Source organism: Chrysochloris asiatica, unplaced genomic scaffold (genome assembly GCF_000296735.1).
Source record: "Chrysochloris asiatica unplaced genomic scaffold, ChrAsi1.0 scaffold00030, whole genome shotgun sequence".
Classification (NCBI taxonomy): domain Eukaryota; kingdom Metazoa; phylum Chordata; class Mammalia; order Afrosoricida; family Chrysochloridae; genus Chrysochloris; species Chrysochloris asiatica.
Window position 1 is genome coordinate 8246508 of NW_006408548.1, and position 24886 is coordinate 8271393.

At 37.7% G+C, this 24886-nt stretch overlaps 1 protein-coding gene and 1 pseudogene across 9 annotated transcripts in view; both read right to left on the bottom strand.

The window, feature by feature from the left end:
• RBMS3 (RNA binding motif, single stranded interacting protein 3) overlaps positions 1-24886 on the bottom strand; it is a 1190010-nt gene that overhangs the window by 136395 nt on the left and 1028729 nt on the right. For 6 of the 9 annotated variants that reach the window (XM_006851596.1, XM_006851600.1, XM_006851601.1 and 3 more), the window contains 2 exons: positions 11637-11733; positions 9351-9401 (listed from right to left, as the gene is read on the bottom strand). In XM_006851596.1, the coding sequence (XP_006851658.1) occupies positions 9351-9401; positions 11637-11733 (148 nt within the window). The remainder of the gene's footprint in view (positions 1-9350; positions 9402-11636; positions 11734-24886) is intronic. The other 3 variants (XM_006851603.1, XM_006851604.1, XM_006851602.1) reach the window with 1 other exon arrangement.
• On the bottom strand, positions 5211-6591 carry LOC102819967 (annotated as a pseudogene).

Consider the following 24886-nt stretch of genomic DNA (forward strand, 5'->3'; position numbering starts at 1 on the left):
AAAAAAAAAAACTCCGTAGTTTTTCAAGAGACATTCAGTTAAATTCAACATCTATTGGTGATTACAAAACAAATGTTTCATAGTGATAGTCTCATAAAGTAAGGAATAAAAGGATACACTCCAAAGCATTTTGACAAGAAATCTAAATATGAAATATGTTGTATGTCAGTTCTGACTAGTACCAACCCTATATAGGGTTCCTGAGGAATGACTGGTGGGTTTGAACTATATAACTTGTGGTTAGAAGTCCAGTGTTTATCTTAGAATACCCCACCAGGGCTCCAAATATGAAATATAGATACATGAATTGAAATGGAAAATTACAGTATACTTGATGACCTTCCAATCCCATGAAAATCAATGAAACAATCTATTAGAAACAACATGAGAAATTAGAAAGAAAGTTGATTATAACATTTTTTTCATTATATAGGCTATAACAGAGTCCAGGTGTAGAATAAGCACTAAACTGCTAACCTCAAGGTTTGTAGTTCAAACACATTAAGAAACCTTGTACAGATTCTGTATAGGGTTACTCATCGGAAACCCTATACAGAGTTACTATGAGCACCTTGACAGCATTTAACAACTACATCGGCAAGATAAAAATTCAGACTAAGCAAAACAAGGATGATTCTACCAGGTATAGCCAAAATTAGAACTTTCTGCAGGGCCCTTAAACTTGCCTGTCCAACAATTCCATAACATGGATTAAAATAAATACAAACAAACAAAAAACTGTACTCAAGTTACTTAAAGGATGCAAGTATAGCCAGGATGCTCACAGTATAGAAGTGAGGGTAGCAAGATTTTGTCCTGCATACTTCCACCATGTTATCAGGAGGGACCAATCTCTAGATAAAGAGATCATGCTTGGTAAAGAGCCCATGACAAAGAAGACCCTCAAGAATGGGGAAAGACACAGTACCAGTAACAATGGACTCAAACATAACACTGACTGTGAGGATACAGCAAATCCGAGCAGTGTTTTGTTCTGTTGTACATAAGGCCACTATGAATTGGAACTGACATGATGGCACCACACAGCAACAATAATAAAGGACAAAACAACCAGACATAATATGTAGTGAAGCATTGGATCCGGATCTATGTAAATCAGCTATAATGAATTCATATTTATTGGCAAGGCAGTTGAAAAAATGTGATTGGAGAAGATTTTAAAAAGTAATCTGGTAAAGTGACTATTATTAGCTGAAAACAGTAGCTTCACAACAATATGTGCAATGTGATGTCATCTCGAAGGAAATCTATCTACCTATCTCTCTCTACACAGATACACAAACAAGTGAAATACGTGCTTATGTTTCATGCATATACTTCCTGAGTTGTTATCACATTATTCATGAATCTAAAAATATGTACTATCTGGCCTTTACAGAAAAAAAAGAAAGACTGATCATACGAACACTAAATACTAAAATTCTGCATGGCTAAGACTAAACAATTAATAAACAAGGTAAACCAAAATAGTATTAAAAATATTTATGACACTGTTTATTGTAATAAAATATTTTTTTTTAGGTAAGAAAAGGTCCACAACCCAACAGACAAATGAACGAAGCAAATGAACTTGCAATTCAAAGAAAAAGGCAAGAAAATTAAATAAAAGCAACTCAACACCTCTAAGACTCACAGAAATAAAAGTAAATATCAGTGAGATACCAATTGGGCTGCTAACCTCAAGGTCAGCAGTTGGAAACTACCAGTTACTCTGTGGGAGAAAGATGGGGTAGCAAAAAATATCCTTAAAGTTTGACAAAACACATTTTGGTGCATCTATCATAAGTGTTGTGCTGCAGAATAAGCATTTGACTGCTAGCTACAAGGTCTGTGCTACAAAGCGACCAGCAGCTCCTTGGAAAACTTTTGCAGGGTTGATATGATTTGGAATTGACCTCAATGATACTTAACAACAACCACAACAACATAGAAAGACACACTATGATGTTTCAAAAACAAGAAAAAGAAAAGAACTGGAATAATTCTAGATGTGATCCAAATGTGCAGGCATTCAGTCCATTCTATTATTGTGGGAACAGAAAGCAAGTGGTAATACAATAATTGCAGAAGAATCTTGTTTATATATTTAAATAACACTTATAATTTACACACATATACTTTTGTGCACATATAAAATGACTGGGAAGTTACACACAAGTTTAATATGTTTATTTCTGGAGAACAGAATTGAAGAGGGAGAGGTCTTAGGTGTGAAGACTTTTTGTTTTGTGCCCTCCGGACTTCTAAGCCTTATTATTTCCATTATGTAAAGTTTTTTGTTTTTTGTTTTTCTTAAGTCATCTAATATTACTTTTGAAAATTTACTGTAGTAGTTTAAAGTTACATTTACCAATGACAAAGCCAGCGTTTTTCCACAGTAGATACGGTGTGCAAGAGATTTGATACAGTAACATAGAAATTAATTTTGTTTTTCATATTTACTTTACTAAGCAGTATATTTGAAAACAGTTGGCATTCGCAGGTTAATGCCTCTTCCCCCTCAAGATTATTCTCACTCATTGGAATTATCTTTCAGTAGAAATTGCATATATAGGTTAGGGTTGTTTTGTTTTTGCTCTTTGCTTTTAAAAGATTATCCCATAAGCATATTTTCGTAGCTTATTAGACAGCAAATGTATTTTACACCTGGTATTTTGACTATGAAAGGAACTCTGGTAGCTCAGTGTTTACAATTCAAGTTGTTAACCTCAAGGTTGGCAGTTTTAAAATACCAGCTGTTCCACGGGAGAAAGATGAGGCTTTCTGCTCCTTAAAAGATTTACAGCCTCAGAAACCCTATGCTGGGTCACTGTGAGTAGGAATCGACTCCACGGCACACCATCACCACTTATACTATGAAACCATGAGAATTCTACTTTTTGCTGAACTCTGGTGTTACAGTAAAAAGAAGGCACCTGAAAACCATGCTTCTTAAAGCACAGAACTCTAATGGTTTACAATATCTTCCCAGCTTTAATGATGTGCTTTTATAGAAGACACCTCCTGCAATTTTGGTGGTTGCAACTTTTAAAATGAATTCTCTATACAGTGTTTGCAAGTAAAGAATGGTCAATCCAAGTATACTATAGCTTTCTTAAATAGTCTTATTGTACAAGGAAAGTTTATATTTAATGTGCAACTATAAACTTGGAGTTTATTAATCATAAAAATAATAATTTAGCCTTGTATCACAACAATCTAGTCAATGATTCAATATATAGCTTAGATAACCAATGTGTAAATAAGTAAAAATATAAGTTGGTTTTTCTCCTTGAGGTGAAATAATTATTTGAAAAACAGATGACTTCTGAATCAAATGAGCCAAAATAAGGGAATAGGAAAATAGTTCTTTTTTGGAATTATCATCTTTTCTCCTTGTCACTAGCACAAGTTTAACAAACTGTCCAATGTATGGCAATATGAGAATTGAAATTGTGTATTCTTGTAAGATTGTGATGTGACATTATGCTGCTATGCAGAGAGGATATTTGGTGCAATCCATCATCTATTAAGATTCTGTCAGTGTAATGGTGAGACTTCAGAGTATAGTGCAGAATCCTATATTGAGAAACAGAAACAAATAACCAATTGCATTGGCAAAGTCAGCATTTCTGCCTTCGCAGCAAAGCGTGAATCCTGATTTGGTCTTACAGTACTCTCTCCTTCGTATCTATTCAAGAGGACAATGACAAAGTACAAACAGAAATGCTCTTACTGCCCTGTGTGGGGCCTGACAACTTTCCAGGGTCTGATAACTAATAGAGATATTGTCTTGCACAAACACCAGAAGAATAGGTTCGTTGTAACCTGGACAAGGAGACTACCATCACCTCCTCTTTAAAGGTGAAAAGCCTCTTGGATTTTACTTCTAAATCTACAGAAAAGCAGAGTGTATACAACTTAGAAACTTAAATCCCCAAAAACCAAACTTCAATGGCAAGCTATGTGCTTACACTCTCTGTTCTTCATTGTTCCTCTCCCTTGTCTTTGTCACTTCATTTTTATATTACTGATGGTCACCCCTCTAGTTTAACCATTCACCTAATACTGCTACCTGAAGCATTGTTTTTTTTCTTTTGATTCATGTCTGTTTGAGAACTTAGAACTGTTAGAGTCGAGCCTGAAAGAGAACATGCAGGGTGTGTGTGGAGGCAAGCTGCTTTCTCTCTAGCAGGTGATAGGGGTGGCATGTGAGTACAGAATAAAAGTTTATATGAAATTTTCTCCAAGTGGGATAGGGAAAACATGATAGAGGAAAAAACTTGCAAGCAAATAGGAATTACAGGCAACATATTTGAAACACATAGATACTGACACACTGAATTGTTGGTAAAGTAGGTTCTACCTACTGACATAAAGTGTGTATCTAATGGATATTAAAAAAAACACTTTAATATTAATTATTGAATGGTTTAGTAAGAAGTGAAGTTAAGTACTAACCACAATGATTTGTTTTATTTATAGCCACAGAGCCACCACAAAACTTAATGACATCATTAAATTTAGTAAGCAGTAAATATAAAAGTAAGTAATTTTTGCTTTTTTTCTATGTCAATATTCATTTTATGTAATTTGCCCAAATGGTAATATGAGGTGTATTCAAATAAATAATAAGAATAAGAATAGTTTTTAAGGGTTTTCCATTTGCCAGGGAGTATTATGAAACCTTTAGTACTTTATTTTATTTAATGTTCAAAACACATAATTGAGTACATAATTGATTACATATTCTTATACCCATGTTACAGGTTAGGGAAAAGTGCCTCAGAAAGTTTAAGTATCTTATCCAAGGTACTTAACTATTAAAGATTTCCATCCCAAAAACTTAACGAAAAATTCATGCTATTAGCAGTTGAGTCATTCATTCATTCATTCATTAGTTCATTCACTCTTTTTTTTCCCTCGTTAAACCTTATTTTAATGGGTCTCAAAATTCTGTCACAAATTTTTGGTCAAGTTGTTTCCATTTAAAAAGCACTGATTTTAAAAGTTAATAACTTAAAACTGCCACAGAAAAAATAAACAAATGGTCCACATAATATTCCTTTCCTTCTGAAGGTTTCATGATGCATTGTTCTCATTAGCCAGTCTTTTACTATTAAACTTAAATGGCCAATTGAGACAAACAGTTCTGAGACTGTTCTTCCACCACTGATTAAGACTGGAGTGGCAGGTGTTAAAGGTAATATTCACTTAGCATTCTGAGCTTTCTAAGCACACTTGGTGACTTTGCCAGTTCCAGCAGCCTTTTTGTCCATGGCCTTGATGACACCCACAACAACAATCTATATCATATCATGAACAGCAAAATGACCCAGAGGAGAAGCTCTCAACACACATAGGCTTGCCGGGAACCATGTCAACAATGGCAGCATTGCCAGGCTTCAAGAATTTGGGGCCATCTAGCTTTTTACCAGAGTGGCGATCAGTCATTTCCTTGAGCTCAGCGAACTTTCAAGGAACATGAGCTGTGTGACAGTCTAGCACAGGTGCATATCCAGCACTGATTTGGCCTGGGTGGTTCAGCATGATCACCTGTGCAGTGAAGCCAGCTTCTGCCATTGGTGGGTCATTTTTGCTGTCATCAGCCACATTGCCACGGAAAACATTTTTGACAGAGACATTCTTTACATTGGAGCCTACATTGTCCCCAGGCAGAGCTTCACTTAAAGCCTCATGGTGCATTTCAACAGATTTTACTTCAGTGGTAATGTTGATGGGAGCAAAGATGATCACCATGCCTGGTTTGAGAACACCAATCTGTACTCTGCCCACAGGGGCAGTGCCAGTATCACCAATTTTGTAGACATCCTGGAGAGGTAGGCTCCGGGGCTTGCCAGTTGGATGAGTTGGTGGCAGGATACAATCCAGAGTTTCAAGCAATGTGGTTCCATTGGCATTGCCATCCTTACGGATGACTTTCCATCCCTTGAACCAAGACACATTTACACTTGGCTCCAGCATATTGTCACCATTCTAACCAGAAATTGGCACAAATGCTACTGTGTCAGGGTTGTAGGTAATTTTCTTAATGTAGGTGCTGACTTCCTTAACAATTTCCTCATGTCTCTTCTGGCTGTAGGGTGGCTCAGTTGAATCCATTTTATTAATACCAACAAATAGATGTTTCACACCCAATGTGTAAGCCAGAAGCGCATGCTCACGGGTCTGCCCATTCTTAGAGATACCAGCTTCAAATTCTCCAACACCAGCAACAACAATCAGGACACCACAGTCAGCCTGTGAGGTTCCTGTAATCAGGTTTTTGATAAAGTCTCTGTGTCCTGGGACATCAATGATGGTCACATAGTACTTTTTGGTCTCAAATTTCAACAGGGAGCTATCAATGGTGATGCCTCGCTCACATTCAGCTTTCAGTTTATCCAAGACTCAGGCATACTTGAAGGAGTCCTTCCCCATCTCAGAAGCTTCCTTCTCAAAATTTTCAATGGTTCTTTTATCAATTCCTCCACATTTGTAGATCAGGTGACCAGTAGTGGTTAACTTGCCAGAGTCAGAGTTGACATATCCAATAACAGCGATGTTGATATGGGTCTTTCCCTTTCCCATTTTGACTTAGGTTTTGCGATGGTTTTCACCAACACCTGTATTCTGATGGCAAACCCGTTATAAAAGAAGCTCATTCACTCTTTCATGTAGTATTTATTGTGCTATGTATAACTCTAGATGCTTTCAATTATGACACTTTATACTACATTATACTATTTGGCATTTTCACAGGAGTGATATTCAGAGATTCTTTTCAGACCCAGTTATTTTGCTTCTCTGCCTTGGATGGTTTAAGTATTTTTATATTCTCGCATCACAGAATGTTTCATTTAATACCATAATATTGATGAAGAAGTAAAGCCCTATTTGGTAGGACTATTTATATGCTATAAAACCAACAAGATTGATAAGATAAATATTAATGGTGACATATTTGTTTTCATGATATTGTTTAGCAAATGCCCCATGTTAAAGACAACAAAGTGGTGGGTGGTGTAGACACCCCTTTTTCCAGGAATCTTCCCAGCCATAATTATTACATGAGTGGTCTAAGCTCAAATGTGATGCACAGTCTAAGCAGGGGAAGTAATATGGTTACCAGTGAGCAGTAGTCATAGCAAGGACAATCCAAGAGGACAAATTAAAACACACACATACAAACACCCTTGCACATAGCTATTGCTATAGGAAGCTGTGTGAGAAACAATATACCAAATGTGAGGTTGAAGTGGTATTTGGGCAGAGGGGAATGTACAGGAATAACACTGCCAACGTCCTGAAATAAAGATTCACATAATTGTCTGCCCTGCTACTCTCAGCTACAGAATTACTGTAGAGTCTTAAATACACTGACATCTGGCAAACTATTCACATTTTTCCAGATGTGCATTCCTTTTGTCCACAAAGAAAGAAAACCTCTGTGGTGGTGGTGGTGGTGGTGGTGTGCCATGGTTTCTGAGGCTGTAAATCTTTATGGGAGCAGAAAGCCTCATCTTTGTTCTGAGGAACAGCTGGTAGTTTCGAACTTCTGGTCCTGAGGTTAGAACAGTCCAATTCATAACCATTACATTACCAGAACTCCTTTAACCTTTGTATGAGGACTAAACTAAAATTACTGCTCTAAAGATGAACACGTTGGTTTTTTTAAAAAAGGTAGTTGTTTCCCTGTAGAAAGTCTCCTCTTTAAAATTTGTCAGGACTTTGTTCCTTTTCCTGTGTTGTACAATGGGTAAGCAGCTTATGCTCAATTCAACCTCATGACTTGGACAGAAAGGAGAGCCTGTTTTTGCTGCATATTGGTATGGTTTACAGAGCATAGATGAACTCAGGAAGACCCAAAGATGTATATTTAATAGTAAACAGAAGGATTTACAAAACATGACCCTGCATTCTGCTGCAGTAAGCTACATATGAAGGGATTTCAAAAAAATTCATGGGAAAATTCAATGATCTTTTCATTCTGTTTTCCCACAAACTTTTTGAAACCCCCTCATATATTTTAACTTTTAAATAAGAGCAAAATATCAAAATCTTAGGAGCAACATGGAATGTTTCTTATTTTTAAAACATAAATGGGCAAGACTCAAATATGAAAAACAGCTGCTGAGACTGATCCTTTGAGTAAGAAAATGCAAGTCTGTGTAGTTTGCATTCTGGTCTTTATTAAAAGGAAGCCTATTGGTGCAGTGGTCAAATCACTCAGCTGCTAAGTGAAAAGCTGGTGATTCAAACTCACCAGCCACTCCCCAGGAGAAAGTTGTGGTGATTCTACTCGGTCCTGTGATGTTGTTATGAGTCTGGACTTGATAGTAAGAAAGCTTTTGAAAGGTTTAAAAGGTAATATTGCCCCTTTAAATAACTGGCACACTCAACAATAATGACAATAGTACGTTCTACTTTTTGAATTGTTTTACATTTGTTCTCTCATTTGGTCCTTTCAAAAGCCCATTAAGTACAGTGACAGAAAGTGACATAAAGGTGCAGATGTGAGCATATTCATGAGGGTGCACCCAAGTGCATGTAACAGAACTTCAAGAGATCTTTCTCCCACTACTCCCTTAAGTATTCTGTTACTGAAATATTTCTGTCTTATATCTCAATAGAGCTAGAAAACCTAGAAGACCTAGACAAAGACGATGGAATCCTGAGTCTTCAATCTATTTTCAAAGTGAACATGTAATATTTTTAAAGTTTGGACTAGCTAATATAATATTGTGCTACTAAATGGGTAACGTAAAATAGAGTTTTAGCATTTTTGGAAGAAACGTATCATTAAAGAAGATAATGTGATATTTAACTTAACAATAACTATCCACCTTTTTATCTATCCATATATCTCCATCTATTAGTAGACAGCTGCCTCCAAATTTCAAATACAATGCTTTGCAGTCAATGTTTGGCCATAATAATAAAAATTTCCCCCAAAGCATATCAACTTGCATCCAAAGAAAACAAAGCATACTAGAAAGAGAAGGAAAACAAAACAGCTTTCCTTGTATAATGAATTTAATTGCCCAGAGTTCTGAGTTGCTGCATGAAGCAGAAATACTCCACTCACAACAGACCATAGACATCAACTTGGGAGGTTGACTGTCATTTCCTCCAAGAAAGTTGGTTCATATTCTCTCTGTTGCCCTCTACTTCCTTCTTTCTACATGCTTTTGTTACAGATTCAGGAACAGCAGTTTCATTGGAAAATATGGCTGCCTGAAAAAGGTTATAGAATATAACAAAAGCTTTACCCCAAAGCTTCTATGCATAACAAAAGCTTGCACTTGGATAATAGAAATATTTAGCCTCAGGTGACTGAGAACACTTACTGTTGGTTGCATAACGTATGGCGGATGTGGCATCCATGAAGTACTCTGGACCTATGCATCAAACAGCATTTATTAGCACAAAGCAATCACAGAGAGAACTTGGTTCTTGTGTTCAGTGGAGTCACACTCGGACATAAGGAAGTGGAGTCCATCTGACATTATAGTTAATTAGTGCTCAAAACCAAGGCTAGAAGGAAATTCTTGGGCCTCATTAATTTGGTCTCTGAAACATGATAAAAGTGTAAAGTGACTTCCCATTTCACTAGAGCTGGCTGCAATGCCCACATGATCCAGGCTAGGTCTTAAGGTGTGGTGATGGAGATTACAGTCTTTGGAAGCTTCTAAGACAATGCAGTGATCAGGACCCAGAGATGCTCTGGCAAGTAATGAAAAAGGCAAAAGTTGACTGCTAAGACTTCTTTTTTTTATATCATTGGTTCTAACTTCAAAGGTTCTGGGGATCCTTTCTTGGAAGTATATCCAAGTAGAAAAAGTTGGTGTAAGAACTAAATAGATATTTAGAAGTTTGGGGGAAGACTTTGGGTGAAATCTAAGTTAAGCAACTTTGTAACTTTTTTCTCTAGTCATAATTTGTTTAGAAAATAAAAACTATTATTTGAGCTAGTCACCAGTTCTGAGATGTACCATGTGTCAGCCAAATGAGAAAGTCTGTTTGTAAAAGCTGACTGTCACAAGGAGAATGAACCCTGAATGTTTCATTTTTCAATATGGAATTGCCATATAGTTTCAATATGAAATTTTCAATGCAGTAGCCAGTGTAATTTAGGTTTAAAAAATAAATAAAGACAAGAAGAAGAAGCAGTGGTGAGAGGCAAGAATCAACAACAGAGGAAATTGCTCTAATTCCTTTTTTCAGAAAAGGGAGCTGGAGTTAAAGTCCACGTATGAGCCCTCCCAAGTGAAATTACTTTTCTGTGGCTATTTTACTCATGTCGCCAAAGAGCTCTACACTGGAGCTCAATGGGTGGTCTTGGCTGAAACAGAGGCCAAGACGAGAAGAAGAAAAAAAAATATACACATTACAAGCAGGCAGGCCTGCAGGAAGAACAAAAAGTGAGCCGCACCTGCACGTAGCCTCATAGGGCCCAAGGAAAGGCAATTAAGACATCGACTCTGTGAGACCCCTCAAATGCAATTCCAACCAAAGTCTACTCCATTCACCTACCGATATGTATCGAGAGTCTGAGTGCCGAAAAAGAATGAAAATGATCTGCGTCAGGGGGGATCAATTAAGGAAAAACGCTTATAGTCTCAAGTTTGATGCTCTGACAGCTGGGACATCCTGCAAAGTAGTATGTAGTGGCTGAATACGGTGGTATTTACTGAATTCATAGTAGTCAGTAACAGTACAATTTTACCCCCAGTTAAACATCCACCCCACCAATCTGCAAAATATCTAGAAATACATGCATGCACACACTTGCACACACCCCCTTGCATTCTCGTTCTCTCTCCAGACTTTTACAAAATTACACTAGACAATGTCTTCCTCTAGGCAGCATTTATAGGCATTTTCTAATTAGACAGAGTAACTGTTTAAAGAACCATATCAGATAAAGAGAGCAGGGAGTATATCATATGTGGTAACTCAGATACATAAAACACGTCTTTTTTGAGGAACTAATGTGACTACTTAGTTTACGTGCACACAAAATTATTTGGCTGCAATGTCTGTTTTAAGACACACAATGAATCCAAGATTGTCTACCTTTCAACATATAGATCCATCAGGTCTCTTATAGTCTCTCATGAATGGAGAATGAAGCAAAAGCAGGGATTAAGAATAATTTTTTTACCACAATGATAACCCTCCCTAATTTTTGGGAAATACAATTTACCCATGTACCTTTACCAGGACAACCATGACAAAATGAGATGATAGTGACACAATATCCTGGAATGAGTGAGGGCAATCCTAGAAATGTGTTTTTAGAGAAGACAGTAGGGACTGTGAAGAACAATATAGCAGAAATCAAAATAAGTTTTGAATGGTAAGAAAACTCTACTGATGTTGGCCAGAAGGTAGCATAATCATATACACTCAGCAGGAAGAATGAAAACTATGGTGGATTTTATAACTTAGTGAAGTAGATGCAGACAAGCCCTTGAAAGTATAGACTAATTAGTAGCTTGAGAATTATTACATTTAAATGTCTCTAAAATGTCTGAGAAGACTTTGTTTCTTTTATTTGTGTCCTACTGGCTCTCTCTAGGCTAGTACTTGCAAGGGAGATCTCTCCTGAGGTGCAGGTAAATTGGACCTACCTGGTATGTGGAGACAGGGGAAGCAGCAATGAATGGCGTGATAGATGTCTGTGGAATCATGCGGTTGGTTGCAATACTGTACGGTGAAGAATAAAATCTGCAAACAGAAAACAAAAAAAGAAGATTCATGAAGCGGCTGTATGCCTAGCTGCTAATCAAATGCTACTAAACACCTCTGGGAAAGGCAGCGTTCCACCCTCACGTTTTCCCACCAACTGTTAGCAGACACATCCAGAAGATTTATAGTATCTGATTCCACTAAAGGAAACAAATCATTCTGAACCAAATGACAACTTTGAGTCATCTTCTAAAAATTAGCTGCACAAACTGTTTCTTATGCCAGGTGAGTGTAGCAGTGTCTTTAACCAACGGGGGAGAAAAGCCATGTACATTGTTTTGAAGGAAAGGAAACACCCCTCTAATGTGCTTTGAGGGAAAGGCAAACTGATTACACTCAGTTTAAAGTGGCTGATGTCACGTATACACAACTTGCATCCATCTCATTGTTCAGGAAATGGATGTCAGCTCCTAGAAAGTTTGGGATATTTTGTACTCATCATAGGTCCATTCCCTTAAGCAGAATGTGAGCTAAATACTCTCTCGGTGAGAAAAGAAAAAAAGACGACAATTTGTGTTTCAGTTGTTGTTGTTGTTGTTAAGTGCCTTCGAGTTGGTTCCGACCCATAGTGACCCTGTACAAGATTTCCTAGGCTGTAAATCTTTACGGGAGCAGAATGCCTCATCTTTCTCTCGCGGAACAGCTGGTAGTTTTGAACTGCTGACCTTGCGGTTCGCAGCCCGATTTGTAACCAGTAGGAAGAGGTAAATTAATATTTTTTGTACTTTTTTGTAGTAAAAGAAGGAACTGATAGAGATTCTGGTTTCCTATGGTACATTATTATAGATTATATGCTAACACTCTGAGTTTTCTAGTTGTCTTAATAAGCCAGAGGAAAGATGATACATCCGAAGACCTGGTGGAAGCAAACCTGTAGATATGGAAATCAGTGATGCGTCTGTCTTTGCTCAGCCCATTAGTTACCGTCTACCATTTGCCTAATACTCACACTCTCCAAAAGGATTGTGAGTCAATTTTCCTCCTTCACATGAAGGAGGAAAGGGCTAAAACGGTCAGTCACAGAACTGAGAAAACCTGAGACGGAAGATTTCACTGATGTGAAGGCTAGAACTGAAAAATGTGTAACAGGGATACGAGAGTCATGATTTCACTATGTGATTCTCTAAACAAAAGTCATTATAATCAACACATGAATTTTCAAAATATTATGACTGGGGTTGGAGTTTTGGGGACAAGACTTCATTGCATTGGTGGAATCACTGCTATTTTGAAATCCAGGAGCTCAGAGGTTACCATTAAGGAAGCATTTCCAGGAGATACTCATGGGAAACATGGGAGGGTTGGAAATCAAAGTTGTCATAATTCCAGGAGTAAATTCTTTAAGTTTAAATTCTTTTGAAAGCCTTCAATCCAAGACTGGGGATTTATAATCTTAGTTTTATTTAATCTGATTCTTCACAAGGATTATACAAACTCATACTATATGGTTAACAAAAGAAAATGTAGCTGAAAGATTGCTTCATTATCTATTAGCTTCTTATTATCCATACTTAGCATGCTCCCAAATGTATTGTTGTTGAGTTTAAAAAAGATACTAACTCTACATCTATTTTAATGGCCAAATTTAAAAAGAAAACAAAATAATTCTGAGATTATATATAAAATGTGAGAAAAAATGCAGAGAAAAATCAAACTTTCATTCATTGCTGGTGGGAAAACAAAATGGTATAACCACTTTGGGAAACAGGTTGTCAGTTTCTTTTAAAGTTAAATACATACGTATCATATTACCCAGAAGTCTTATCTTAGGTATTTACCCAAGTTAAATGAAAACCTATGTTGCAACAAATGCTTTAATGTAAATGTATAGCAGTATTATTTATAATCACCTGAAACTGGGAACAATCCACCCCCACCCCCAGTGTCCTTCAACTGATGGGATAAACAAACTGTATGTTCACACATGGAATACTACTCAGCAATAAAAAAGAAAAAAAATCTATTAATACATATAACCACAAAGATGAATCTCACATGCATTATGCTAAGTGAGCTAATTCAGACTCAGGAGATTACATATTATGCAATTCCATTTCTGTCACAATATGAACAGGCAGATAATACAACCTGTCAATGTACTGTCAATACAGCAGTACATGCCAAGATCTTGAGGTCACAGAAGGGGTTCTTTACAAATTGGCATGAGGGGATTTTGGAAAGCGCTAACTGTTTCAGTATCTTGATTGTTGTTGTAATTAGACAATGTGTGTGTAAGAATTCATAGAATTGTACATTTACAAGAGTGTATCTATTGTTGTTGTGATTAAGTTCTGTCAAGTCAGTTCCAATTCATGGTAATTCATAGTCTTTTAAAAATATTTGAGGGAGCAGAAAGCCTCATCCTGTCTCAAGGAGCAGCTGGTAGGTTAAAACCGCTGACCTTGTGGTTTGCAGTCCAGTGATTATTGTATGGTGCCACCACATTCCCTATACTCTATCTAAATTATGCCTATAAACCTGACTGTTTAAAAGAAAATTAATGACTATGTAAGAAAAAGTAACCACACTAGCAATTAAAAAATTAGCTATATGTATACTATGTGCTTCAAAGATGGCAAAGACTGACATAGCTAAATGTTTCTATTTAACTATTTATCATATCTTATCTGTATATTTGTCTGCAGCGAGAACAAAAATATCAATATCTTGTATTGGCCAGCCCAATTTGGTCTTTGCCTACCTCTCTGATAAAGTCTCCTACCTCTCTCACTAGGATTCCACCACGGTGACCTTTGATTTGTAGCATGAACTCATCATTCTCATTTCCATCTTTACAGTTCTCTCTGTCTGCAATACTCGTTTCCTCAAAGTTTCATAAGACTACATTTTTGTCATCATTTGGACACTATTAAACTGTCCGTATTTAAGCCTGCTGCTAAAGCAACAACCATTACCTCTTTCTCAATTGCTCACTATCACCTTGCCCTGATTTATTTTCTTCATTTCTCTTATCTCTAACTGAAGTGGTATTTATTTATTTATTTGTTATGCGTATATTGAATGCTTCTTCCTCTAGAATGTCAGTTCCAAAAGGTCTGCTGGCGCATTAGCCTTTGATCTAGAACTGGAATCTAGGACAGAGTAGATGCTTAATCAACATATGCTGACTGACTGACTGACTAAATGAATGAAGGCAGAGCACCTAGAAAAGAAGAGTATTGATTACAGTACAGGGTATCCAATGCTAAGATGTCGGGAGCATAGAAACTGAGTCTCTAAGAGGAGAGAGTTTGAGGTCACATATCTGTAGATACTCAGACCAAATCAAACCCATTGCTATTGAGTCTATTCTGATTGAAGGCAATTCCATATGTTATAGAGTAGAATTGCTTCATAAAGTATTCAGTGAGATATTCTTTATGGAAACAGATCACCAGGATTTTTTCTCATGTGTTTGTTGTTATTGTTAAGTGTTGTCACATTGGTTCCTGCCCATAGCTACCCTGTATAGGAGCAGCTGGTGAGATTGAATCACTGACCTTGTGGTTCAAACCGACTTTGCAGTCCAGTACATTAACCCTCAGCACCACATCAGGAATCTTTTTTTATGGGTTTAGTGGGTTTGAAAGGTTAGTAGGCAATTGCAAACTTTTGTATAACCTAGAGACAAGACCTTTTTAAAGTGTTGAGGAACAAATATGTCAGCTGGAGGACTAAGGTGCACTTGACCCAAGCCATGGTATTTTCAATAACTTCAAAGGCATGCGGAAGCTGGACAGTGAATAAGGAAGACCAGAGAATTGATGCTTTTGGTATTGGAGGAAAATATTGAAAGTGCCATGGGCTACCAAAAGAACCAATAGATTTGTTTTGGAACAAGTGCAGCCAGAGTGCTTCTTGGAGGCCAAGATGGCCAAACTTCATCTCTTAAACTTCAGACACATTGTCAGGAGGGACCAGTCACTGGAGAAGGATATCATGTTTGGTAAGGTGGAGGGTCAGAGAAAAAGAGGAAGGCCCCCAAAGAGATGGATTGACCAAGTGGAAGATTCGATGGACTCAAGGATGGCAACAATAGTGAGTTTGATCCAAGATGAGGCAGTGTTTCAATCTGCTGTGCATATGGTTGCTATGAGTCAGTACCGACTCAATGGCACCTAACAACAACCAGAGACCTTCGTAGATGCTCAGTGTGAAAACTTAATTAATATCTACCTTCCAAGCATGCAAGTGGCATCCAAATGTGGCACTGTGGGATAATGCACTGGACCACAAGGTTGGTTTCAACCACAAGGTCGGTGGTTCAAATTTGCCATCTGGTCCTTGGAAACCCTATGCAGGTCACTATGAGTCGGCACTAACTTCAAGGCATTTAACAACAAAGCAAGCAAGGAATCCTGACATGGTACTGTGGAATAAGCATTCAACTGCTAACCGCAGTCTCATCAGCTGTTCCTTGGAAACCCTATTCAGGGTCGCTATGAGTCAGAACCAACTTGATGGCACTTAACAAGCAGCATGAAAGGGTATGTGTAATTAAAGAAAACAGTTCTTTTCTAGAAAATCATGGTTTCTATTTAAGATCTGTAAGTTGAAATTGCACTTGAATCTTATCATTGACATTTTATTTGTAAGGCAATGAACAGAAAGATTTACTTTGAGTCTCATAATGACATGACAGGTGCCCCTGATGGGCATTCTCATTCACCATGTGCAAGTTTAACTTCTGTTAGAAACTCAGGTTCTGCCTCTAATATTAACCGGATCGAATCACATATCAGATTTTAGTGTGGCTGCTCTGTTTTGTAAAAGGCACCAATTAGAGTATTGAAAATGAAAGTAATAAGGGTTGGATTGACAGGCAGAGAGTATATAGGAAACTCTATGGGGGAAACAGCATAAACATAAAGAGAGCAGCCAAGGAAACTGATACAAGCAAAGGGAACCCTTAGGGACAATGTAATGCATTTTGGTTCTCTCTGCTTTAATCCTATCCATCAGACAAGAATGATATTTCATACTTCTCAGTCAGTTCTAATACTGCTGCTCAAGTCAGAGTCATTTAGAACAGAAAATGTAGTGAGAGTACAGATACAGCACACTGTCCTGATCCTCTAATTCTGGTATTCTGCAATAAGCTCTTCCCAAGTCCAAACATAAACTGGATGAATTTACAGGAAACCCTTTACTCAAACCATGAGACTTAGCAGTATCGGATCTAAAGGAATACACAAGACCAGACTTTAATGAGAGAACTATAAAATGTGTTTCCTAAAATCATGGGTATTTCTCAGTCCATGCTTTATGGCTGTTAGGTTTGAAAGCACTGTCACAGAGACATCAGAGTTCAAACCAACCAACAAACAAAACAGAACATACAAATAAATACTTAAAGCAGAGATGTTATGTTATTGGGGAACAGGAAAGGGAAAACTGACACCGCTGTTTAGCCATAATAAGCAAGCGAAGGTTAATTTGAAACGTGTGACTTTTATATTTTTACATCTGGTAATAAATGGTTTATGCCTTGGAAATGCTGTTACAGAGAACTGGGAATGAAGTCTGTTAACAAACTATTTCCTGGGAATACTTCATTCTCCTAAGAGATGTTTCTTTGCCAAGATTCATACAGCATTATGTGTATGACAAATGCCCCTTTTATCCTTAGCCAAGTGGTTGCAAATCAGGGGCAGTTTTGCCCACCAGGGAGCATTTGGCATTGTCTGGAGACATTTTTGGTTGTGAAAACTTACAGGAATGTGTTACTGGGATCTAATGTGTAGAGGCCAGGGATGCTGCTGAGTTTTCTACAATGCACAGGACAGCCCCTTACAGCAAAGGATTATCTGATGCATAATGGCAGTATCATTTTGAGAAACCTAGCTTTAGGCATGTGGAGTAGTTACTCCTGGGGCAGTTTTACAAGTACTATATACCAAATGCCCACGTGGCTGAGAGAAGTTAATTAAGTGATCTACAAAACTATAAGTTGTCCTTTGAAACATGTCCTTTTTTTTTTAAGTAAAAGGTGAAAGATTTATTCGATCTGAAGAGAAACCAGAGTATATATTTCCTATTTTTAAGGAACACAAGAGTTACTTAATTTTCTGGCATTTAAGAAACATGTTCCACAGAAATCCAGAAAATTCAAGTCTAAGTCACTAATAAGACATTATGCTGACTACAGAAAAGTCATCTTCAGGGGATTTGGTAGTCAGTAGTAATATAGCAAAATCTTATTTCACTGACAATAGAAATAACATGAATCTATCAATAACCCCAGGGTAGAATGTATTTTACTGTAGGGTAACCATACAAAATCCTATTTGCACAAGGAAGCAAACAATACTGGCTTGTGCTTCATGTCCATAGGCAATATTATTAGAATCAGATCCATGCACACTGTCTTCAGGGTAACACATAGCACAAGATTAATAAGTTAGTGGTCATTTTTATTATAATACGAACATATTCTTCACATTAGATTTCTTTCCTGGTGTAATAAGAAAAAGCTTCTGTATCACTTAATATCAAATGCCCATATAAACCAGCTGGCAAAATAATGCTATAGAAAAGCATTCTTTTTCACATCTCCCCCAAGAATACGTTTTATTCAAATCAAGCCATCCAAGAGGTTTTTTACACAGCAACCCTCATGAAAAGAGCAGAGAAAAGATGAGATTGTGAATATAAGGGGGGAAATTATTTCCCACATCCAACATTCATATTTGAGAGTGATGGCATTTCATACTGAACTGCTAAGCAAAAAGCAATAGGGCAATAGTAATAACAAATTATAGAGCTCTGCCAGAGAGATCTGAAAGGAATATGGGCATTTTTAATCTCTTAAATTAGCTGATAGTAAGAAGCTGAAGGCATTTTACTCCTCTGTTGCAATCCAGACATTTCTTCACTCTAACCTTCAAAACCTCATGTAGAAGTGACATGGAAGTGAATTTTCAACATGATAATTTGGATAAATCTGGGAAGATGATGCAACTAGCATGGCCTATAGTTTGCCCTCCAGAGGACATTTGGCAATGTCTGGAGACATGATTTGGTTGCCATAACTTGCAGGGATATTCTTCTGGCATCTAGTGTGTAGAGGCCAGGGATGCTGCGAAGTATTCTAAAATGCATAACAAAATTCACCATGTCCCATGGTTGCATTGTGTTGGTTCTTCATTAGCCAATAAATACATTTAATTTGGTGGTCTTTGGGTTTTTCATGATTTTATATAATGTGGATTTCTTTGGATTCAGAATAGTAAACTTTACATAGGTTGACCTACTAGTTTATAGCCCAGCTGCTGAATTTCTTCATCAGAAAATCCTGTGGTTTAGCATACAGCAGCAGGATAGCCAAAAACCCACTGCCTTGGAGTCAGTTCTGACTCATAACGACACTATAGTGCAGAGGAGAACTGCCCTGTAGGGTTTCCAAGGCTGTAATCATTACAGTAAAGAGACTGTCACATCTTTCTCCTGCAGAGCTGGTGGTGATTTCAACTGCTGACCTTTCAGTTAGTATTGCAGTGCTTAGTCACTGTACCATCAGGCCTCCTTAGCAGCAGGAGACCCCTGGATAATAAGATACATTCCTTACTCAACATTTAGACCATCTCCAAAAGCTCATGTCAGATCTCTATCCAGAAATCTTCTCAATCCCACAGTGCAACTGAACTGCCTCTTCTCTGCTATAGTATTAATTTTTGTTTTAATTTTTGAAATGAATAAAAAAAGAAAGCAGTAAAAAAGTTTTCCTCCCAGAGTTATTTCTCAGTATTCCATTGATTCTCTTCAGAGAGCTACTGTCAACAATTTATTATATTTGTTGTTGTTGTTGTTGTTAGATGTCATCAAGTCAATTCCTACCCATAGTGACCCTTTCTAAGGAGTGGCTGGTGAGCTTGAACTGCCGACCTTGTGGTTCAAACCAACTTTGCAGTCCAGCGCATTAACCCACAGCACCACACCAGGGCTCCAATTTCTTGTGTGGTCTTCCAGAAATATTTTATCCAAACACAATGGATAAATATATACCTCTTATAATACTTTGTGCTTATGTTTTAGTACTATTTGACGTCTGTCTTGCATTGGAGATCATTGTGGCTTCATAGGGTAAACTCTGGTCTGTAAACTACATGGTAAGCAGTTTGAACAAAGCAGTCACTCTGTGAGAAAAAAGATGAGGCTTTCTGCTCTTATAAAGATTTAAAGCCTCAGAATTTGGAGGGGTGGGTCATTATGTGTCAGAACCAACTCAATGGTACTTAATAACAATAACAACAACCCTGCATTAAAATTATGTATAGGCCCAGTGTCCCTCATTTAATAATGAGGTTTTCTTTTTGAAATTACAACACCAGAAGAATGTTGCTATTGTTACCTGCTGTGGAGTCAGCTCTGACTCCTAGTGACTACATAAATATCTGGCAGAATTAAATGCTACCTGGTCTTCTGACGGCTTCCCAACCATTGCTATGTTTAAACCCATCGTTTCAGCCACTATACCAATCCAAAATGACTTTATAAGTTAATATAATTAACGTTATTATCAGTGGTAATCAAGTTGACCCCCAATTTATAGCACAATATGCATAAAGGTATTAGAGTGCTCAGATCTGTTTGGGGTTTGGCTGACTTTTTGGAAGTAGATTGCCAATTCTTCCAGTATATACAACAGACATTCAAACAAGACTGGAATCAACATTAGGCAAGCTTTAATAATACTACCTAGAAAGGAGGTGCAGCAATGTTTTAGAAATCTACATAAAATGAGACTCTTACCCTCTCTACAGTAATGAATACAACTCCCCTTGACGTTACACTGACTGCTAGATTGAATATAGCAATGTGAATAGGTTGATTCTGGACATTGATATTACATTCCATGGTATGTTGAGTAAGTCATCTAAAGCACCTGCATTGCCTGTGTTGAGAAAACGTGTGGGGTTATTTTGACATCTCACATGCATAGAAATAGTCCCTCTACTTCCCCTTTATCAGAAGGTTACCATGTAAGGGAATAAAACAAAAAATGAAATATTTAAAATCATCTATATAAGTTAATCAGTGACTTTTTTTTCTATTTCTTTATATTTAGAGTGGTTACGAATCTGGCTGCGAACATTAAGGTTAGCAGTTCGAAACTACCAGCTTTTCCGCGGGAGAAAGATGAGGTTTTCTGCTCCCTTAAAGATTTACAGCCTCGGGAACCCTGTACAGGGTTGCTATGGGTCGGAATCGACTCGACGGCACACAACAACAACAACAACAACATGTAAAATTTCTACCTTCTAGTCATCAACAAAGGAACTCTGGTAGGTAGCATAGTGGTTACGAATTGGGCTGCAAGCCTCAAGGTCAGCAGTGCCAAACTACCGGCTGTTCCGTGGAAGAAAGATGAGGCTTTCCACTCCCATAAAGATTTACAGTATCCGAAATCCTATGCAAGGTTGCTATGAGTCGGAACCGACTCCACCACACATAACAACAACAGCAATTCATCAACAGCACAATGGACATTCGAAGCCTCCCAAAATTATTTTCTTAATCCATGCCATGAGAAAACCAATTTATGTTTGGCTGCTTTGGGTGAAACTAGAGGTCATATTTAAGAAGAATCAAGTTAGGACCAGACTGGTTTGATGGGGAGAAAAGCCGTAATGTCAAATTGCTGGATCCTAGCAGATGCCATCATCTGTTACATTTCTTTTTTTCATTTGGAGTTTCCAGTACAGCCATACAGAATATAAAGAGGAATAAAACATAGAGCCTGTATCCATTGAATGATAAACCAGCAGGAAAATAGATACATGTACCAAGGTTGTTTAGTTAGGTACTGCTGAATGTATGTTGAGTCATAGCGACTCCATATAACAGAGTAGAGTTGTCCCATAGGGTTTCCTGGTGTGATGCTGTAGGATAAACACTAGATTGCAAGGTCAGTTCAAACTGCAAAATTGATGGTTCAAATCTACCAGCTGCTCCTCGGAAAGCCTATACATGCTTATAAAGGGTCACTGAACAACTAAATGGCACTAAACAACTAAACAGCAATCTTCACAGGAGCAAATTGCTAGGTGTGTTTGAACTGCCAGCCTTTCAGTTTGCAAACAAGTGCTTAACTATTACACCACAGGGCTCCTTCTAGTTATCAATATGTCAAATACATTATGGGAACATCAAATACAGAGTAATAATAACAGGTAATATTTGCATTGATGATTGCATTATACCATGCAGGGCTCTTCCATCCTAGTATTAGTAATAGTATTAATAACTAGGGGGATTGTGGTAGCTCTGTAGGATGAGGATTGGACTGAAAACTACATGGTTAGTGGTTCAAGCCCACCATTCCCTCCATAGGTGGAAGATAAGGCTTCCTGCCCCTGCAAAGATTTACAGCCTTGGAAATCCTATACAGGGTTGCTATGAGTGGGGACCAACTCAGTGGCACTTCACAACAACAACAATAATTAGTAACAGTATTATTACTATCAACTTCATTTCTCAGAGGAGGATACTAAGGCCAATGGTCATACACCTGGAAAGTGACATAGTTGGAGCATGTATTTGAGCAGGATGGTTCTGGATTCTGCTCACTTAACTGCTGCTCATGCCCCTTCTCTCATGACTAGCTGTGTTACTGACTCTGACTGGATTTTATGAGTTTATGGTGTTCTTGAAATGAGAGAGTGACGTTTACTTAAAAATAATTGCCATGCCTGAATTTGCTAGCAAAAAGAATTCCATGTGAAAGATGACAGAGAAGTGAAAAATACCATGAGAAGTTCTGAAAACCAAAGACAATTCAGTTCAGTTGCAGGAACCAAGGAATACAGTTCTTTTTGTGACATTCTGGGAAGTTTGTATTATATTCTGCAGCTACTAAAGATCTTTTAATACTTTAAATCAGATAGGTAGATGACTGCTCTTAGGATATTTGCTTTTAAATAATTTACTGGTTTTGTGGAAAGTTAGTCAAAAAGTAAATTGAAGAGAACATAATGCAGGTATTAATGAAAGTAGAATGAATTCAGCCAGTGGGAGGGAAGATGGGCTAGACTGAAGATATTTTTGAGATCCATTGTTGTTGTAATTAGGTGCCATTGAGTTGGTACCAACTCATAGCGACCCTATATACAACAGAATAAAACATTGACTGTTCGTAAGCCAACATCACAATTGTTGCCACGCTTCAGCCCATTGATGCTACCGCGTTGTCAGTCCATCTTGCTGGAGAGCTTCCTCTTTTTCTCTGACCCTCCACCTTACCAAACATGATATCCTACTCCAGCGACTGGTCCCTCCTGAAAATATATCTGAATTATGAGAGACAAAATTTGGCCATCCTGGCATCCAAGGAGCACTCTGGTTGCACTTCTTCCAACACAGATCTATTGGTTCTTTTGGCAGCCCATGGCACTTTCAATATTCTCCTCCAACACCATAACTCAAAAGCATCAATTCTCCTACGGTCTTCCTTATTCACTGTCTAGAATTCACATGCATATGAGGTTATTGAAAATACCATGGCTTGGGTAAGATGCACATTGGTCTTAAAGCAGACATCTTTGCTCTTCAACACTTTAAAAAGGTTTTGTGCAACAGATTCAATGCAATACGTCATTTGATTTCTTGACTGCTGCTTCCATGAGTGTTGATAGTTGATCCAGGAAGAATGAAGTCCTCGACAACTTCAATCTTTTCTCCATTGATAAGAATGTTGTTTATTGGTCCAGTGGTGAGGATTTTTGTTTTCTTTACTTTGAGATACAATTCATACCGAAGGCTGTGCTCTTTGATCTTCACTTTCAGCAAGCAAGGTTGTATCATCTGCATATCTGTATTCTTTTGCCATACTTATTCAACCTGTATGCTGAACAAATAATCCAAGAAACTGGGTTTTATGGAGAAAAAAAGTGGCATCAGGATTGTTATTAATGAGTCTCCTTCCAATACTGATGCCACATTTTTCTTCATATAACCCAGTTTCTCATATTTGTTCAACATACAGGTTGAGTAAGTATGGCAAAAGAATACAACCCTGTAGCACACCTTTCTTAATTTTAAACCATTCAGTTTCCCACATTCTGTTCAAACAACCACCTCTTGGTCCATGTACAGGTTCCTCATGAGTGTAATTAAATGTTCCAGAATACTCACACTTTGCAATGTTGTCCATAGCTTGTCATGATCCACACAGTCGAAAGCCTTTGCGTAGTCAATAAAGCACAGGTAAACATCTTTCTGGTATTCTCGGCTTTCCGCCAAGATCCATCGGACATCAGCAATGATATCCCTTGTTCCTCGGTCTTTTCTAAATCCAGCTTTAACCTCTGGACGTTCTCTGTCAATGTATGTTTGCAGCCATTTCTGAATTACCTTTAGTAAAACTTTACTCGCATGGGATATCAAAGAGATTGTCCGATGATTTCCGCATTCAGTTGGGTCACCTCTCTTTGGAATTAGTACTAATATGAATCTCTTCTAATCAGTTGGCCAGATAGTTGTCTTTCAAATTTCTTGGCAGAGATAAGTAAATGCCTCCAATGCCACCTCACTTTCTTGAAAGATTTCAATTTTCATTCCATCAATTCTTGGTGCCTTTTTCTTTGCCAATTCCTTCAATGCACCTTGAACTTCCTCCTTCAGTATCATTGGCTCTTGATTATATAGCAGATTTTAATGGTCATTTCTACCACTCATTTGTCTGTTGGTCACACTGTGGTGACTTATAGATTGCTATGATGCCTGAAGCAATACTAATGATGTTTCAAATACCAGCAGGGTCACCCATGGTATACAGCTTTCAGTGAAGCTTCCATACTAAGAATAATTCAGAAGAAATGACTGGCTATCTAATTCCAAAAATTAGCTGATGACAACCTTATGGGTCCCAACAAAACACTGTCATATTTTGTTGCATTGTACACTTTATCTGGAAGGAGTGCTATTGTGTTGGTTCTGACTCATAGCAACCTCGTTCAAGGTTCCTGAGAGCTAATGGTTTGTCTGAGCTGCTGACCTTATGGCTGCCATTACAGTGCTTAAAAGGAGAACAATAAATTAGATGAGATAGAGGTACAGCAAAGGCATGCAATACCCTTGGTGAGACTCTTTGGCACAATAGCTGCAAGGATGCACAATTTTAGAATGGACACAG